This window comes from Desmodus rotundus, chromosome 4, assembly GCF_022682495.2.
Source record: "Desmodus rotundus isolate HL8 chromosome 4, HLdesRot8A.1, whole genome shotgun sequence".
Lineage (NCBI taxonomy): Eukaryota > Metazoa > Chordata > Mammalia > Chiroptera > Phyllostomidae > Desmodus > Desmodus rotundus.
Window position 1 is genome coordinate 84,274,611 of NC_071390.1, and position 19,416 is coordinate 84,294,026.

The following is a 19,416-nucleotide window of genomic DNA, read 5'->3' on the forward strand; positions in this document are numbered from 1 at the left end:
TTAAGGGGTTATTTTTAAATAATTGATTACATTTGTTACTCTGTGATTTTCTTTGACCTATTTTTTAAAACCTTTTATTACAAAACTCTTTTCTAGGCTACATGATTCCCTGAAGGAAAAGAACAATGTTATGTTGGGGATATTGGTCCCTGGGCCAACCTGGTATCAGCACTAACCTGCAAGGGATTGTGGCCGAGCCACAGGTGTGTGGATTCATATCAGACAGAAGCGTCAAGGAAGTGGCCTGTGGAGGAAACCACTCCGTGTTCCTGCTGGAGGACGGGGAGGTTTACACGTGTGGTTTGAACACCAAGGGGCAGCTGGGCCACGAGAGGGAAGGAAACAAGCCAGGTGAGTGCGCCTTGTCTGCCCCATGACTGGTGAGAAAGGCTGAGGCACTGCCGTGCTGGAGGAGATTCTGCAACAGCTGTTTGTCTTTCAGGGAGGCTCTTTGAACAGTGCAGGATCCCCTTGTCTTTGGGACTTTGTGTCTAATTCACGCTTTTGATGGAAAACCAGGCTTTTCCTTTTTCATCTTATTAGATAACATATGTCTTATTAGTTACCAGGGGAGAGAAGTTGACTAGTTAGAGTTAGAGAAATAGATTTTTCTCCCATAATTGAATGCTAAGACATTGCAATTGTTTTGTGAATAGGTAATCCTCATACAATCAATATCAGAACCATTTCCCCTTAATTTTTCCTCTCAAATGCCTATTCATTCATTTATTTCTGAAACACGTTTTTGTTAAGCATTTTGGGTTAAGCACTGTGAATGAGATAGTGATGACTGGACTCCAGGGAACCCGTGTGGGAGAACATGTGCGGTGAAGTTGAAGAACATGCCGGGGGGTTAAGGGAGGGGTATTCATTCTGACTTTGGGGGCCGAGTAGAAGCATGAGGGACTTCAGCAAGTGTGTATGTATGTTTATGACTCTGTAGGAACACCAAGCTTATTGCACACATCTGAGTGTACCCAAAGATGAACAAAGGCATGGGTGTAGTCCTTGTTCAGGCAATGTTGAATAGTGTGGCAAGACTGTTGATAGATGGGAGTGAGAGAGGAGGAGCTGGAAAGGTAAGGGATTAATTAGATTCCTTCAGCTTTAAGGTCTTTTGTTCATTGATAACAGATGGTATGAGTATTTAAAGTCCATTGGTTTAAGTTCTTTTCCCTTCCACCCTTTCTAAAGCACAGGTGGCAAACACAAGGCCCACAGGCTGAACCCGGCCCTCCACCTTGTTTTATCCAGCCCGGCACCTTGTTTCTACCTGGTGGCAGCGCCGAGCTCTCGCTTAACTGTTAAGGAGTAGTTAGATTTATACAGTCCTAAAATTACATTCGGCCCTTTGAAGGCAACCTCGAGGCTGATGTGACCCCCAGTGAAAATGAGTTTGACACCCCTGGTATGAAGGATCTAAATTTGACCTTCACTATATGTATATATAGCGTAGGTATATCTCTGGGGTAGTTTTTTAGTCTCAGGTTTCAGCTACATTTGGAGTAGTGGTCATGATATTTAAAGGAGTCATCTTTTGGTGACAAATGATAAGGTAGGGCCCTAAACTGTGACCATGCTGAATTTGTCATACTAGCACGGGCATGTGCCATTTTGTTTTTTTAGGTGCTGACTTTTTAATTTAATCCAAATCAAATCAAAATACTGGAGCTTCATTAACAACAATCCTGCTGTCTTTTTCTAGTGATTTTACTCTTCTGTGTTTACTCAGGCAAGTCACTTTGGTGTCAGGATAAGCTAACTTTTTCTGTGACACCGTCTCCCGCTTTCTCATATTTATCCCCTCCCATAGGAAGTGGTGGCATTCCATAGTTCCCCTGCCCACATGTTAGTGTTAACTCATCATCAGTTTTTATGTTGACCATTGGGTTAAGGGCTGTGGGGCTGGTCTTAGGAAGAACTGTAGATGAAGTATGATTTGTGGGCTTTTCCCCATTCTTTGCCTTCAGGTTCCCTCATGGGAGCCCTCCCTGCTCATCTGCAGCAGGACCCAATGTTCTAATCAGGGATTTCTGGACACTTGGACTCATGGGATTTCAAGGAAGTGGCTTATAGCATGGTCCATATGTCCACCTTTATATATACAGTGCGCCCGATACTTTAGGTTCTCAAATGTATGCAGATCATGTTGTTCTCTAAAATAAAAGTTCAGTTAACAGTGCCACCAATTCATAAATTGAGTTAGTAAATCCCATTTTAGCGTTTACCAATTAATATAATACAAAAGTATAATATAGAACTATTCTGGAGATGGAAGGAAGGTTTTTTACATTTAAAAATGATTTTCATATTAGAAGAGATTCAAAACCAAGGTGGTCTTTCCTCTCCTGTTAAAACTTACTTGTGTCTTACATTAAGCTCCTCCTATGCTCTGTGTCCCTAGATGAGAGCCAGTGTCTAACAATTAATGCTTACAGAGGGGTCAGTGGCGGGTCACAGCCCAATATCATGCTTTTTGGGAGGGGGGAGGTCTACATTCCACCAGGACTTGGAGAACCTTTAGGCCTACTTCACACCAATGATCCTCAAAGGACTTGCCTTCACCCTGGCCAGCCTCTGAAGGGAGTCATTTGGGGACCAGGAGAAGATCTTTCCATTACTCCTGCAGAGACAACATGGTTAGGATGAACTCTGGAGTCAGACAAACCTAGTGGAGGTATTACCACTCTGATTCTGTATTTCAGAGCCTCAAATCCCCCCTACCCCATTTTCCCCTCACCCAAGGACATTATTTCTTCATTGATTTTAGAGAGAGAGGAAGGCAGAGAGACAGAAACATCAGTATGAGAGAAAAACATCAATTGATTACTGCCTGTATGTGCCCTGACCAGGGACCAAACCTGCAACCTAGGCACGTGCCCTGACACGGAACCAAACCCAAGAACTTTAGGTGTATGGAATGGCACTCCAACCAACCATGTCACCCGGCCAGGGCTCAACTCCTTTTCCTGTAAAAGGAGGAGGCTCCTGTTCTAGTGTAGCTCTTGAAGTAGATTCAAATGATAAAGAAGATCCCACAAAGCTACCTGTAGCCTGTGAAGGTTGCCCTCCTGTCTGTGTTCTCTGTGACTCTGCCTTCTGTTAGGCAGCGTCCCAGTAGAGCTGATTGCTCAGGATGCCTCATTGTATACTGTTGTCCTAGAACCTGGGGTGAGAAGACTCACCTGGAGATGACAGGTGAGAAAGGAAACAAAATCCTTGTAGGCCTACAATGGCAAAGCTCAGTGGAAGGCACCATGGTGACCACATCTGAGTGAAATCGGACGTTCTACCTGTGAAGCCTCCTGACGGAGGTCCACAGGTGGCTCCTTGGCTTGTGGGAGTGAGGTGCAGCCGTTCCGCTTCTGCCGGTACGGTGGGTCAGGCCAGCGCTCTCTGTAGCCAAGGCTGAATGATTATAAGAGACTTGAGCTAGAGGTGTGCCAAGAAGGCTTTGAGATTCAACCATGGAATCCAGCTGATGCGTATAATTTAAATTTGAAATAAATAAGGTTCTAGTATAAATTACGATAGATTCCAGAAGTATCTGTTTTTGGTTAAGTTTGTCCGTTAATTATAAACTCCATAGCAACTGTGGAAGAGTGCCTCTTTGAATGGAAAGATTATGTGGGTGAGCACCTCCCTCTCTTTTAACTTTTTTATTGGTAGGTGTGTTCAAAATCTGGGTACCATTTGGGTTTATTTTTAATGAGTGGGAAAAGAGAATGAGCCTGTTTTCTATATGTGCTTGTTGAGAATTGTGACCTGGAGAGCTTCTAGACATGGGGGAAAGTCGGTCACAGACAGACCCTGTTTCAGGTAGCCTGTGCTGGCCCCAGCCCACAGGAATGCTACCCCGAGGTAACCCCTGTGGTATTTGGTGAGGGAACTAGGTAGAAAGCCACCTCCCCAGAGAACATGTTTCTGGAGACAATGGGCAAGTCTGAGATTTTGAATTGCTGTTGCCCATACCAAAGGAATTTGTAGTATGAAGGATTAAAAAGAGTGGGGAAAAGGAAAGGTGGAATGTGGTGGTATAGGCAATGTACTAGCACAAAATTCTTTTTGAACATGTGCCTTGAGTCTGTCCTGCCAACTCTCACATGTCAGTGTGTACCGATACTTTATACTTTGTCTCTAGCCGGCACAGTTATGAGGTATCTGAATTCCATTTTTTTGGAGGCATCCTGTACCTGTGTCAGAGTAGTAATACAAAGCATTCCATAGTGCTTTTATGGATTTCTTCTTTTTTTCCCCATCCTTCAGAACATCTAATAGTTTCCAAATTGCTTTTGTTGCTCCTGAGGCTACTGTGCTTTCCTTGGACTCTCATTTCTCTCCTGTGTGCTGCCCTTACCTGACCAGCTTCCCTGGGTGGTGGAGAGAGGGCATTTCCAATACTGAAGAAGCTCCTGGTTATGCAGGCCCTTATATGTTTCCATTTTGTCAGGCAGCCTAGGGTTCTAGCTTAGGTGTGTCCCTGACTCATTCATTTATGCTTTGGCCAAGGGCAAAACCTCCTGTGATTCCCAGAAACATTTTTCATGGGCAGAATGCCAAGCCCTGTCTAAACTCAATGTCCACTTTTTTTTTTTTTAAGTGTTGGATTGTAATTGTTCTCTGTATTCTCTCATATGACTTTTCTCTCCCTTACATTGTGATATCAACTTTATCCACCTCCTCTGCCACTCCCCTGATCAAGGATAGTTTCAGTGATTAGGATTTTTTATGATTATTCCTAATTTCCTCATGTTTTTGCCTATGAATTCATCTCATAATTTCCAAAGACATACGGTTACAGAGCTGCATTATAGGAAGACTTGTATGCCTTCCCTTTTTTAATAAAGCAAGCAAAAAATATGAATTTTTCCCTAAATGATGACTTTTTATAAGTGTTTAATCTATAACTGAATATAAAGCAAATCTTAAAATATTTTATTAAACTAAAATAGGACCTGGTTGCCTACAGAGACAAATGGAAAAATTTTACCTCAGTACTGTTTCTCTTATTCTCACCCAGCCACATTGTCAGCACTGCTCTTCAGCTAAATGGACAGCTTTCCTTTCCCAATATTTACTCTGATTTCCCATTTTGGGATTAGCATAAACTAGTCCTTGTGCTTAGGGCTGTCTGAATTATTGTAAACTTCCTTTAACCTTTCTTCCTATATTCAGTGGACAAAAACTGTGTTAGGTGCAATTATTTAGTTTAATCTAATTTGACTGTGTTAAAATTCTTAAAATTATGCATAGAAATCCCAGGAAGCCTTTTCATAGCAAACCCAAGGTTAATGATTTATAAGCAGACTCTAACATTTCTGTGCAGCACTGTTGGATTCATATCTATGGTTGGTTCCTTTTACTTTCTCCTGAGTTAGTTAGTTCCTCTCTTTCTTGCAGGTAATTTAATCCAATTCACATTCACATTTTGTATTCAGTCTAAGCATTTCCATAATTCCTATCACCATATGTATCAGCCCTACTGTTTGATAAATGAGATTTATAAAGCAGAACATCTCAAAAGCATCAATTCCCAGAGCTGTGGTTGCTGCTAACCCTGGTAGAAGTAACACTGTGAACTAGCTTATCAGTTTGCTGTGCTGCATCTGAAGGACTCAATAACTCTGTTACGTTAATCAGTTTTTGCTGAAAAGCAAACTAGCTGAGCTGAAAGGAAATAGAAGAAATTCTATAATGACTTCCTGTTATTGAAGTACATGTTTCCAGGGGCATAACTCCGATATCAAAGGCAGAAGGTACCATAGGAAATATTCAGATCTCAACACTATGCTTGTTAGGGGCCCTCTCGCTTCCTCATTAGGAGTGGAAGGTGGTCTGGGAGGCTGTGCCCCCTACCTGATGATGATGGTAATGGTAGTAATCAAACCTGGTGAGATGTGTTGACTTTTTTGGTAGCAGGGTGGACAGCTTTCTGGTCCAAAGGCCTAGGGATCAGGAGCAAATGTCATTTAGTAATTTTATTTTCTGGTGTCCTTAATCAAAAGTTATAAGTAATTCTTTCCATTGTACTCAGCCTATTTTCTTAAAGGATATTTGAATGCTTTAGGAAATATATACTAATAATGAACATCTTTAATGTGAGAAGTTATTTGTAATTTTTAAAAATTTGCAATATTTTAAGGAATTAATACAGTAGTTTGTATGGTGATACATTTGTTAATTGTAAAAGTGGTTAACTACATATACATATTATAAGCTTTCTTCATCTTGATATGCTTAGCATTTTTAAGCTGATTAATCCTCATGGTAGTCCTGTAAATAGGTCAGTATTATTATCCCAGCTATGTATATATATATAAAGGAGAAAAGGAAAGGGAATTGAGTTTGAGTTTTGCTTGGGTACTAACAGATAGTTTGGTTTTAATAATCCTAGAGTTATGTTCACAGGTATCTTTTTAATCTCAGGGTGATCAGGGAGGCCCAATAGAATTTTTTCCTCAAGCTGTTTTTCTTGTTTAACACTCAGTCCTTATAAAAGAAACAAACAAAAAAAGACTATATTCTTTAATTTACTGGTAAAATACCAAATATGATCCAGGTGCTTTGATTAAAGGTACAGGACACAATCCCCTTTTCATCTTTAAAGGCATTAGATGAGACTTCCGGTCAAGATAGTGGTGTAGGTAAATACCGTACTCTCATCCCGCCACAGCTGCATCAAAATTACAACTAAACTGCAGGACAACCATCATTACTAATCACTGAAATCTAGCTGAATGGAAATCTGACAAATGAGGATTTGAAGAAGAAGCCACATTCAGGCTGGTAGGAAGGATGGGGACATGGGACAGGCTGATCCCATACCCATGTATGTTGGATAAAAATCAGGGAGGGACATCTTGGCTGTGGAGGATCCCCCTGAGGAGTGAGGAGTCCCAGCCACACACCAAGCCCCCTAGCTCATGGTTCCAGTGCCAGGAAGAGAAGCCCTCATAACTTCTAGCTTTAAAAACCAGTGAGGATTGTGTCTGAAGGACAGGGAGGGCTTCTGGGGTCCCTGGCAGTTCCTCATCTCCTAGGTTTCGGGAGGGGCCTGGTATCCCTGAGGGTTCTGGTGCAAGGAAGAAGTGGGCGATTGGCTAATGGGTAAGCAATGCATAGCGTCTTCCACAAGACTGATTTCATATTGTGTACAAATTTGGGTCTTTGACACCTTAAAGTGGAATCATGGAGTCCTATTTCTGTGTCATATTATCTATATTTTCTTTTGTGAATTGAACACCTTCACATCTGCTTTTACAACAAAGTTAATGGCTCTTGTCATGAGGCAACAACTTTCTCTAGAGTTTATGATAATATGTGAAATCATGTATTTCTTAAGATTTAGTTTCTTATTCATCTGTATCTTAGTGTTAAACACAACGTGGAAGGCACATGGTATAGAACTGTGTTAAATAAATAGAATGTCTCATTGGTCTTATTATTTTGTTACTTTGCCATGTTCTACATGAGCTTGGGAAGTGGCTTGGGCTGGGTAAAACAAAGATAAGCGTGATTGTATTTAAAAAATTGCTGAATTTTAAGGATGGAGAATAAAGGAGTGGCTTGAATGGTAAAAATTTCCATTTATCAGGCTTCACAGAGCTAAGAGTGGATTTGGTGTCATGCAGCAGAACTTCTCCAAAGGGAGCTGTAATAGACTCAGCAACTTCATTTCAGTAAACTCTATTACTAGTTTTACCAATTTTTATTTTTTATAAGATTTTATTTACTTATTTGTAGAGAAAGGGGAAGGGAGGAATAAAGAGAGGGAAACATCAATGTATAAGAGAACCATTGATCTGTTGCCTCTCATCTTTCTCGTGCCTGCTACCCGGGCGTGCGCCCCAATTGGGAATGGAACCAGCAACTGTTTGGTTTGAAGGCCTGCACGCAAGCCACTGAGCCACACCGCCACGCCAGCCCGGGCAGTTTTACCCATTTTTAGAAAGACTGCAAAAATCATGAGCATTGCCTGAGAACACTGTCTTTAACAAGTGGTGTCACCTGGCCATAAGTCAGTCATTCATTATTAGTGGTCCTCCCCCTGTCCCTCCCCTTTAGCCGTCAAACTGTGGTTAAAACCATGAAACAAAGCAGACACTCAAGTACACATCCTTTACAATACCTTTCATCCTTTACCTCCACACCTTTCCCCAGCTAAGTACATTTCCAGGTGAGTGTGAATATCTGTTTGTTAATGTGATTGATAAAGACACCTTTCAGTGATATGACACTTTTAATTTTTTTTGCAGAATGTGTGGTCATGAGTTATGTATAAGGCAGTAGTGGATGGACAGCAGTGGAATCTTGTGGTGGGTCAGTTCTCTAGTCCACTGATACAGTTTTAAGATTTTCTGGGCTCCATTTAAAGACTGCTTATATTTCCCAAGTGCTTTTCCATTGAGGTAAAGCTACTGTACTGTGTTTTTTGAATTCCAGAATCAGCTCTGTACTGAAAATTTTATTTTCTCCCTTGTGATATTTTTCTCCTTTGCTACTCTGTCAGCTATTGAGATGGAAACATATGCAGTGCAGTGAGAGACTTTCAGAAGGAATGTGATTCACCTCATTAAAATCCGAGAGTGTCCGAGAACTTTCCATGAGGTCTAGTCAAAATAGCATCTGAGTCTGTTAACTTTTGGGGGAAGTTAGTTGTTCACACTGCTAGGAAGAGAGTTATAAGGCTCTCTTTTTCCTTCTTTTCAAAATGAAATTAATGAGAGCTTGAAAAGAGTCCTTAATAATTAAAAACCCCACCTCCTACTTCAGATAGTTTAGAGGTCAGTTTGCATTCTTTATTATGTGAAAGAAATCTTTCATTTATTGATTTGGAATTGGCCTAGTGCTATATGAATAGTGCTGATCATGTTTAAATAGATTGTGCTGATTGTGGTAGCAAGTTCTACCTTCTGTCTACAAGATTGCAACTCAGAGGCTATTTGGGCACAAAGTCAAAAAAAAGAAAGCCAACTACTAGTGCTGATGTTGGAAATAGGTCTACAAAAGCAGTGACTAAGTCGGAAAATAGAAGTTGTGGATAAATTAAAGAGCAGGGAAAGCTGGTATCAATTGAGAACCAGAAACTTCAGTATGCTAGAAATGTGATTTTTAAACTTCACTTCTATTTTAATTCCCCCATTACAATTAGTGGTAAAAACTTAATCTCATATTTTGGATATATTGGGTTAAATAAAAATATGTTATTAAAATGAAAAAAAAAAAAAAAAGGGAGTGCAGGAAGGTGGCGATCATTATGCCCTTAGGCAGCAAGTCCCCTGGTTTTCATCAAGGAGGTGGAGGCGAAGCTGGTCTTCTCCAGACCCAGCTGGAAGCAAGAATGTTGGGAACTAGCAGAGAAAAGAAAGAGGAAAAATAGAGATAGCAGTCACCCTGAGCTCACCGTGGAGCACACATGACACGCTCTTTCCCCTTCATCTGAAGGAAAGAAGGCTGCAGTAACTGTGGACTGTTTTAATTTACTGTGCAGTAGCATATGATAGGGATACCTCAAACCAGCTAGTCACGAATGAGAGGTTGGAAGTTTTCCGTGCTGTCTTTCTGAGTGTTAGTCCATGCTTGACCATCTTTCTGTTCTTTATTCTTGACTGAGAGTAGCTTTTGAAGCAGAAAAGCCTTGGTGAGTGTCTTTAGTATTTGCAATATAGTGACATTAGTGATGAACAATATATTCTGGTTATTTCATGTTCTCCCATTGGTCACCGAGGGTATAATTCAGATTGACTAGATGCCTGTCTCATTTCTTTTTTACTATTCTGATTTATCATAAAGCATCTGCTACCCTCTCATATGGAGGGGGGATTCATCTTAGGTTCTGTAAAGAGCTGTTTTTATATTTCTAAACTGAAGAAATGCGATTAAGAGTGGGAAGGGGCGCTGGCCAGGTAGCTCACTTGGTTGGAGTGTCATCCCATAGACCAGAAGATTGTGGGTTAGATCCCCCGGTTAGAGCACATACCTGGGTCATGGGTTTGATCCCTGGTTGGGACACGTTTGGGAGGCAACTGATGTTTCTTTCTCACATGGATCTCTCTCTCTCTCTCTCTCTCTCTCAAATCAATAAAACACATCCTTGGGTGAAGATTAAAAAAAAAAAAAAGAGTGGGAAGAGATGGACCAGTCCCCAGAGAGCAATGAGCCATATTTTTCTCCCCCCCCCTTCTTCCTGTCTTCCTATGTTCCCCTGTTCCTTTTTTCCCCTCACTCCCTCACTTTCTTCCTCTCTCCCCCTCCCCCTCTCTCTCACTTAGGGACATCACCAGATATAGGTTGAATGGAGGGAAGGTGCTAGTACATTTTACCCAGGGTTGGGCAGGGCCACTAGATCTACAGAATTTCTTTTCCTTATCATTTTATGAGCTTAAGAAAAAAAACAAATCTCACTACAATCCCTTCATTAAGTCACTTTATGGATTACCATTTAACTGCCTTGATTTAGATATTTTCGGTGAGAAAACCACTGTCTCAAGTTTGTTCAGTTTCAGCGACTCATTCACTTTGGCTGTGTTCCAGCCAAACAGAGCTATCTGGAGAACTACTTAGGACAGACCATTGAGCGTCCAGCTCAGAGAGCTTCAGGCTATAGTGCGTGGGGATGAAACTAACCAGTGAAAGCTCTGTGCCAGCAAAGACTGGAGGGAGCCAAAGACTTCAAGATAAGTGAATCCTTTCTGTTTGTGGCTACTCTCTGTCCCTTGTTTTGGACTAACCATCATGGTGAGGCCAGACCCACAAGTCAAGAAGAAGCCATACTTTGGTCTTCTTTCACTTTTACTGTTTTTCTTCCCTTAATACATTCTTGACTCTGGATTTTGCTCTGTGTAATTTGCATATTTATATAAAGTACTAAGGCACTTTGACTTTTCTTAAGCTTTTATGCAGAATTTATTTCTGATCAAGATTGCATGGCCACCCAGGTGAGTCAGGCATATGCTTAGTGGGGCATTTCAGTGGGAGAGGATGGTTTACTTAATAAATGGAGCCCATATATAAATGGTTGTTCACCTGCAAATAGACCTAGACTCTCTAGTTCACTCCATATTCAAAAGTAATTTACAAATGTATGAAAGACATAAATATAAAATGTAAAACTGCAAAAATAATAGGAAAAATAGGTGAATATGTTTAGAACCTTGAATAGACACTTCTCCAAAGAGGACATACAGATGGCCAATAGACATATGAAAAGATGTTCAACATCACTAATCATCAGAGAGATGCAAATTAAAACCACAATGAGATACCACTTCACACTTGTCAGAATGGCTACCATCAATAAATCAACAGACAACAGGTGCTGGTGAGGATGTGGGGGAAGGTGAACCCTTTTGCACTGTTGGTGGGAATGCAGATTGGTGCAGCCTGGAGATAACTCAGAAAATTAAAAACAGATCTGCCATTTGACCCAGCAATCCCCACTTCTGGGAAAATATCCGAAGGAACCCAAAACACTAATCCAAAAGAACATAAACACCCCTATGTTCATTGCAGCATTATTTACAATGGCCAAGTTATGGAAACAGCCCAATTGTCCATCAGTAGATGAGTGGATAAAACAACTATTAGGCATTTACACAGTGGAATACTACTACCAGGCTGTGAAAAAGAAGAAGAGTTTACCCTTTGCAACAGCATGGATGGAACTGGAGAACATTATGCTAAGTGAAATAAGCCAGTCAGAGAAAGACAAATACCATATGATTTCACTCATATGTGGAATCTAATGAACAGACTGAACTAAGAAGCAAAACAGAGACAGACTCATAGATGGAAAGCAGGATGACAGCTAAGGTGAGGGTTAGGGAGTGGAGGGATTGAGCAATAAGGAAAAAGGACTCATGGACAACAGTGTAGTGATTACCTGGAGGAAAGGGAGTATAAGGGGGATAAATGGTAATGGAAATAAATACAATAAAAAATAAAATGTATAATGAATGAATATATATTTCAGAAGCAGTAAATTGATACAGAATTCCTGCATTTGTACAAAATTTTGTAAGAAATTGCAAAAAAATTACATTAAACTTGAAAAAATACGTATGGAGTTTCATTTGTAACCCTAAAACTGTAAGTATTACAGAATGAGAAGCTGTGTGGTTACATCCGTGGCAGCTAACTGCACTTGTACTGCTGTGACAGCCCGCTGACTCAAGTTTGTACCTGTCTTCTCCCCTGAGACATCTTTGTTGTTTAATAATAAATAGCTTTATTGAAGAAGCTCCATAACCATTAGCAGTCATACAACTCCTCCCCCCATTCTCTAACTCCTGTCCTTGGGCAACAACTAATCTATATATTTACCTATTCAGGACATTTCATGTAAATGGAATCACAATATGAGGTTTTTTGTGACTGACTTATTTTTACTTGGCATAATGTTTTCAAGGTTCATCTATGTTATATCAGTACTTCATTCCTTTTAATTGCCCAATAATATTCCATTGTGTGTGTGTGTGTATCACATTTTATTTATACTTTATCAATCGATGGATATTGAGTTGCTCCAACTTTTAGTCTATTATAAATAATGCTGCTATGAACATTTGTATGCACGTTTTTGTGTGTATGTATGTTTTTGTTTCTCTTAGGTATATACCTAGAAGTGGAATTGTTGGGTCATGGAGTAAAGTATGTGTTTTGAAAAACTGCCAACTATTTTCCAAAGTGGTTGTACCATTTTACATTCTTACTAGCAGAGCATTAGAGCCTGAGATAGTCTTTAAAAATGAAAATCTGGCCCTAGCTGGTGTGGATCAGTGGATTGAGTGCCGGTCTGAGAACCAAACTGTCGCTGGTTCGATTCCCAGTTAGGGCACATGCCTGGGTTGTGGGCCTGGTCCCCAGCATGGGGCACAGGAGAGTAACCACACAGTGATGAGTCTCTCCCTCTCTCCCTCCCTTCCCCCTCTCTCTAAATACCAGTAAATGAAATCTTAAGAAAAAATTAAGATCTGTTTATGAGTGCCTAGCTTATAGGGTTAGGCACTCATAAATAGGCACTCATGTGGTGATTAAATGAAATAGAACATAAATAGCAGTTAAACAGTTCCTGGCACATAGGAAGCAGTCAGTAAGTGCTGGTTATTTTATTATTATGGATATAGTGGGTACTCCATATATATAGCAAGTTCAGAATCAATGTAGTGTTTCATTTGTTTTATTGTAGCAAAATACACATAGCATAAAATTTACCATCCTATTTTTTTTAAAAGAGCTTTACTTACTTTTTATTCCTAATTTGATCTTCACTTGAGGGTAGGATTATTGATGAGACAGAGAAAGACATGTGAGAGAAACATTGATTGATTGTCTCTCCTAAGCACCCCAACTAGGGATTGAACCCACAACCTACGTGTGCACCCTGACTAGGGATCAAACCTTCAACCTTTTGGTGTATGGGACAATACTCCAACCAACTGAGCTACCTGGCCAGGGCAATTTGCTAAATTGTTTTAGTTTTTTGTTGTTGTTGCTGTAGTTGTTTGACTCTGCAAAAAATCAGAAGGCATGAATGAACAGCCACCCCATCCCCATGGTGCTCTGACTGAAGACGAGTTAGCTTAGGTATATGATGGACCAAATACCCACTACCTAAGGCTCCAAGTAGTGGGAGGAACAGCTATGAAAAATTTTCCAGTTTCTTAATGTGAAATTTTAAATCACTGTTTTGCTACTTTTCTTTTATGCTGATAAGCATTTCATATTAAAATTTCCTTTTAAGCATCACTTTAGCTATATTCCATAAATTTTAATTGGATGTGCTTTTATTTTATTCAGTTCATAATACTTCATAATAATTTCTCTTATGATTTTTTTAACTTTGATCCATGGGTTATTTAGAAGTGTGTAGTTTAATATTCAAATATATGGCTATTTTACTGATATTTTTCAATTATTTTTAGTTTAATACCATGTGGTCAGAGGACAAATTTTGTATGATATCAGACTTCTTAAATTTATTCAGATTTGTTTTGTGGCCCAGAAAATGGTCTATCTTGGTGAATGCTCTATGTCTACTATTGAAAACAATGTGTATTTTGCTGGTGATGGGTGGAGCGTTCTGTATATGTCAATTAGGTCAGGTTGGTTGATGGTGCTGTTCAGATCTCCTATATGTTTTATATCAGTATATATCTATTTTACTGATTTTGTGTTTACTTGTTCAATCAATTACTGAGAGGATAATTTTACTACCCTGAACAACAAAAACATAGTTATTACTTAGAAATATATCCTTCCAGTATTTTTTAAACATCAATATAATTTTTAACATGAGGTCATCTCATAATACATTTTTTGTAACCTTCATTTCCTCTTAATATCTCATGAATATTTTTATATGATTATCATGTTCATGTTGATCTATTAATATACTAGCTTTTTTAAAAACTACATATTTCAACTTATAGTGTATAATCCCAATTTCTTTCTTTTTTTTTTTTCCTGTTAATACCAATGCAATGTACAGTGTTTCTTTAGGATGCATTTGTGGAAATTCAGCTGTTGTCACAGACGATGCAAAATTCTAAGGCTTATGGAATGTAGTCAAAATGCCTGCCTTAAAGTTTGTCCCTATGAGGTGTCTACTAGTTACTGTGTGAGGAGGTATAGATAGGATTTGTATTATAACTTCACTTTTTTGGTCCCTTCTTCATTTTACCTAATACCTAATGAACTTATTTTCTCTATATCTTTTGATTTGATCAAATATAATTTTTACATTTACTACAGTTTATTTGGTGAGTCCGAAATAGGGACTTTTACACAGCCTCTTTGAAAAGAAGTGGAGTAGCAAGTATTTTGTTGTGATTGCACAGTTGAAACGTCAGCTTCTAGTGTGTATTTTGTGACTTAGTATAGAGAGCCTTTTATTTTCTTTTGGGTCAGTCTGTGGGTTTTGGCCAAGGAGGCCAAAGTCAAATATTTGAGCTCTAAGGAGGAAGAATAGTGCTAGCGGCGAAGTGTAGTATGTAGTAAAAATTGGGAGGGGTAGGTTTTTATTCTGGATGAGAATAAATGTTTGGGAGATAATAGAAAAAATATATATATATTGGCCTCTGCTCCTAGTTCCTGGCACAGAGCTCCTAAAAACCCTCGTAATTTCCCAAGTGATAAGAGCACTGTATTTGTTGTTCTAATATTTGGTTTTTGACCCCATTCCTGACACAGGACTCCTAAAAACTTTGTAAATTCCTAAGTGATAAGAGAACTAAGAGTATTTTTTGTTCTAATGAAGTGACTGGGTGGGCTCTTGGGTGGGGCCTAAATTGTTGTTGTCCTTCTTTTTTGGTTGTGCAAGGAGGCGCAGTGTGTCTACCTACGCCTCCATCTTGGCCGGAACTCAGGACTGGCCGAATCATAGCATTTTAATGTCTGTGACTTCTTTGGCAGCCATTTGAGACATCTTAATGCCTGACGTTTGAATTTTGATATTAAAGACTTTATATGTTCAACAGGTGTTTCCTGACATTTCTTGTAGTTCTTGTAGGTACCCATGTAGGCAGGTTGGTGCTGTCATTGTACAGAAAAGGAAAGCTCTGTGAAGGATAAAGCTTGTGAGCTGACCTTTGAGGGACTGTTAGAATTTTGTGCTTGAGGATTAAGATTTCAGTTTTCTTGGAGCGGTCTTGAATTATCAACTGGAGGATATAGGCATTTAACTGTAGAAAGTTATACACACCACTGTATTTCTACCACAGAGGTCCTTTCTGCTTTTAGGATTCCTTCTACCAGAGCCATCAGGTAGCTTCCTAATTTACAATCTTTCTCTACCAAATTATTCTAAGGTGTCAGATTATACTATGGTTGGCAATTCTGAGTTCCTGAAAATAACTGAGTCACTACTGCTGATTTTGTTCTGACTAGTGGAGTGCTAATGACTCAGAAACACAAATCCTTCTCCCCTCCCATTGCCTGTGACAGGCCTCCATATGTTCCAGTTCACTTAGTGTATTTGCCTTTATTGCATCCAAAAGCATACAAGGTAAATTTAGATTTATGGCTTTGAGAAGAAAGTATTCTCAGAAACATTTTTCAATTTGGGGTTCTGTCTGTGAACATTACGGCCCAATTAGGTCACCTGTCCCTGAACTGATAAATACTACTCTGAACTATCATAACTGATGTTTCTCTCTGATTCTTTAGTTGGAAAGATTTGGTTTAATGATTGTTTAATCTTGGCAGTCCTACATAGGATTAAACAAGTAAGTGTTTGATGTGTATGCTAGGATGACTTCCGTGAAGCATCTGCTGCAGAGATCTTGCTTGCCTCCAGGAATCAAGCACTTAACTGTAAAGGAAGGTTAAACATACTTTCAGTTGAGCATTTGTGGTAGAGCTGTGCCTTTGTTTTTATCTTTTTCTTTTTCTTTTTCTTTTTGCCAATTAGAACAAAGACTGTGGACTTTCTCTGATTAAAAAAAACAAACAACAACACATAGTAGGAAGAAAAATGTTATTTTAAAAATCTGTCTCTGCGTTTCTAGTTCCAGGCAGGGTGGCATAAGCACATTCCTCCCTACTGAATGCAGCTATAAAACCTGGCCAGAATGCTTGGAGCAGCTTTTAGAGGATGCTGGAAAGTAAATGACGGCAGGTAGATTGGGAAAGAAGACCAGAATTCAAAGTACCACTGAACTAGCATTGAGTTGACCATTTGTCCTTCTGGCCCTCTTGTCATTTGGCCCCAGAGTCAGGCACAGCTGTGGAAGTACAGTATGTAGGCTGGAAAGCTAAAAAGAAGCCCTAGGAAACTTGGAAGTGTTGGGGGGATTTCTGAGGAGGAAGAGCTCAGGAAAGCAGCTCCATATGGTTATCTGTGAACTATGGGCACATCTCTGAGTTGTGACTATGTGGATGTTTTCCTACTTAGCATAGAGATGATTTTGAGATGTTAAATAACAAATAGACCACTACCCAGGTTCCAGATTGGGCACCATATGGTGCATGCAGGGCATGCATCCAAATAGCACTGAACAGGCTTTGGAAACCAAAACAAAATTGTTAACATTCACCAGAAGATTTCAATAAGACCCAGAGTCTTATAAGAAGCCAAACATTCTCATAGTACAATCCAAAATTATTCAGCATATAAAAATCTAGGAAAGTCTCAACCAGCCTGGGAAGCAACAACAGGTGCCGTGGCTGGAGTGACACGGATGTTGGGATTATCTGACGAAGAGTTGAAAGCAGCCATGAGACTAGAGTGGACTAGAGTGAGAGTTCAGTGGGCAACAGCAACCAGCGGTGGGTGAGTGTGAGGACTTGGAATCCACAGAACGACAGTACCATTTCTTCCCAGTCTGGTCAAGCCCTAGGCAAACCAATTCCTGTCCCATCAACCACCAAAACAGACCTCAACCTACCATTACAACAAAACTTGCAGCCCCAAAGGCAGAGAAACTGTTCAGTAAAGCAAAGATTTGTGGAGAATTAAACCACTAGTTATACCAAGTTCAACTTGTTTTTTTTCTAGCCAGAACACAGAGCTATCTGTTTCAGACTGAGGGTCTGTTATAGTGAAATTACAACTGGACTTGAACAACAATAAAATAAATAAATAAAAAACAAACAAATAATTTTAAAAAGAAAATCTTTAGAAGAAGAAAGTAAGAAATATTATAAAATGAATAAAGTATAAAATTTAAAGAGCTAAAAAAAGAATAAAATGCACAATAAAAATAAAAAATAATAAAAAAATAAATAAACAATCCCTCCCTAGGTCAGGTCTGCTTCATTCATACCTCTCACTGACCACACCCCTGCCCCAGTTGGGAACATTCAGTCTGAGCTGCACATTTTCACACGCAGTCTCTTCTGATTCATTATATCAAGACTCTATATTTATTTTACAAATTGTGACAGAATCTCAATCCACACATTAAAATAAGCACACAAGAAATATCTGATATTTTTTGAGGGCGAAAGTACATTTTCTCTCTGGTCCTCTCAAAGCAACACTTTAAAGTCTTCAGAAGTCTTTAGCAATGTTATCAACTCTGACTGAGCCAAGGAAATAGAGCAGAAGAGTGGCGAATGTGGAATGCTGCTTAGAGCACTTCAGTTCAATTGGACTTACATTATTAGGGTTATTTCTACTTGGCTGGTGAGCCCATCATAATTTTTAATGTATTTTCAAGTTATGATAGGGATGACATGGGCCTAGAGGGTAGATGGATGATGCCAATACTTACTTAATTCTTGCAACAACCCTGTGAGGCAGGGGCTCTATAAGCCCCAGCTCAGAATAAGTATATAACCTAGCCAAGGTTCACAACTAATGAGAGGTGGAGCGAGGACTGGGCTCAGGCCTTTCTGACTTCAATGCCCATTATACCTAGTAGGCTACCATCTTCCCTCCTGAAAATGGACTAAGCAGATTTTAAATTGATGAAAGTAACTATGAATTGAAGAGCCTAGGTATGGATAACAGGAAATTGACTCTTTCCCCCACTGACTATTCAGATGAGAACATATACCCAATAGTTCACAGTTAACAATATGAGCAGTTGGCTGGAATGTATACAGGATATACAAAATTAGTGATCAGTATTGAGTACTAAATTTTTAACTAATAAAACTATAACAAAATAAATTAAATGTCAGTAGCTGGTATGACAAAAGGGATTAGCATGGGAAATCCAGTTCTTTGTGAAGATTAGCATTCTCTCATATTCCCCTCCCACCCTTTCATCTTCCTCACCTCTGAATGCTTCTCTGTTTTCAAATAGTTGACTTTTAAAAAATAAACTGACAATTAAATTTTTAACTATGTAATACAAATTATATTTATTTGGTTATTATGACTTCATGTACTGTGATTACTTTTACTTCCTGTAAAACATTTGGTGTTTTCTGGAGTTAATTATTTCATTTCCCCCCCATTGTCATTGTAACCTCTGTATTGTCCTACAGAATTGTGAAACGTAATGTTAAACTCATCAGATTGTCTTTTCTTTTTCACCATGGAGACATTCTTTGCTTCATAGGCCTGCTGCTATATAGCTACCTTGGAAATAGTCTTCACCTCTGCTATGTAAAATTCTTGTTTTCTGCCTATTTCTTTGTTTTGGAGGCATGATTTTTTGGTAATTTCTGAGAAAGGCAGTGTGGGAAGTAAAATATTTTGAGATCCTTATGTGCTTGAAAATTCATTTTTCCCCTCACATTTGATTCATAGTTGGCTAAGTATAGAATTCTCAGTGGGAAGTCATTTTCCTTCAGAACTGTGAAGGCATTGCTTCATTGTCTTCTAGTTTTTGGTATTGATTTTGAGAAATCTGATGCCATTCTGATATCTGTTCTGTTATATATAAACTCTTCTTTTGAGAACTTTCAGAAGTCAGTCTTTTATCAGTCATTATTCTGAATCTTGATAGGGCCTTTCAGTCCAAAACT

At 39.2% G+C, this 19,416-nt stretch overlaps 1 protein-coding gene and 1 non-coding gene across 9 annotated transcripts in view; one reads left to right on the forward strand and one right to left on the reverse strand.

The window, feature by feature from the left end:
- HERC3 (HECT and RLD domain containing E3 ubiquitin protein ligase 3) overlaps positions 1-19,416 on the forward strand; it is a 106,935-nt gene that overhangs the window by 11,971 nt on the left and 75,548 nt on the right. For all 8 annotated transcript variants that reach the window (XM_045183761.3, XM_045183759.3, XM_045183760.3 and 5 more), the window contains exon 3: positions 97-351. In XM_045183761.3, coding sequence (XP_045039696.2) covers positions 126-351 — 226 coding nt within the window. In that variant the 5' untranslated portion in view covers positions 97-125. The remainder of the gene's footprint in view (positions 1-96; positions 352-19,416) is intronic.
- LOC112317917 (small nucleolar RNA SNORA79) lies at positions 13,497-13,645 on the reverse strand. The gene has a single exon (XR_002976166.2). It is a non-coding gene; the product is annotated as a small nucleolar RNA SNORA79 (small nucleolar RNA).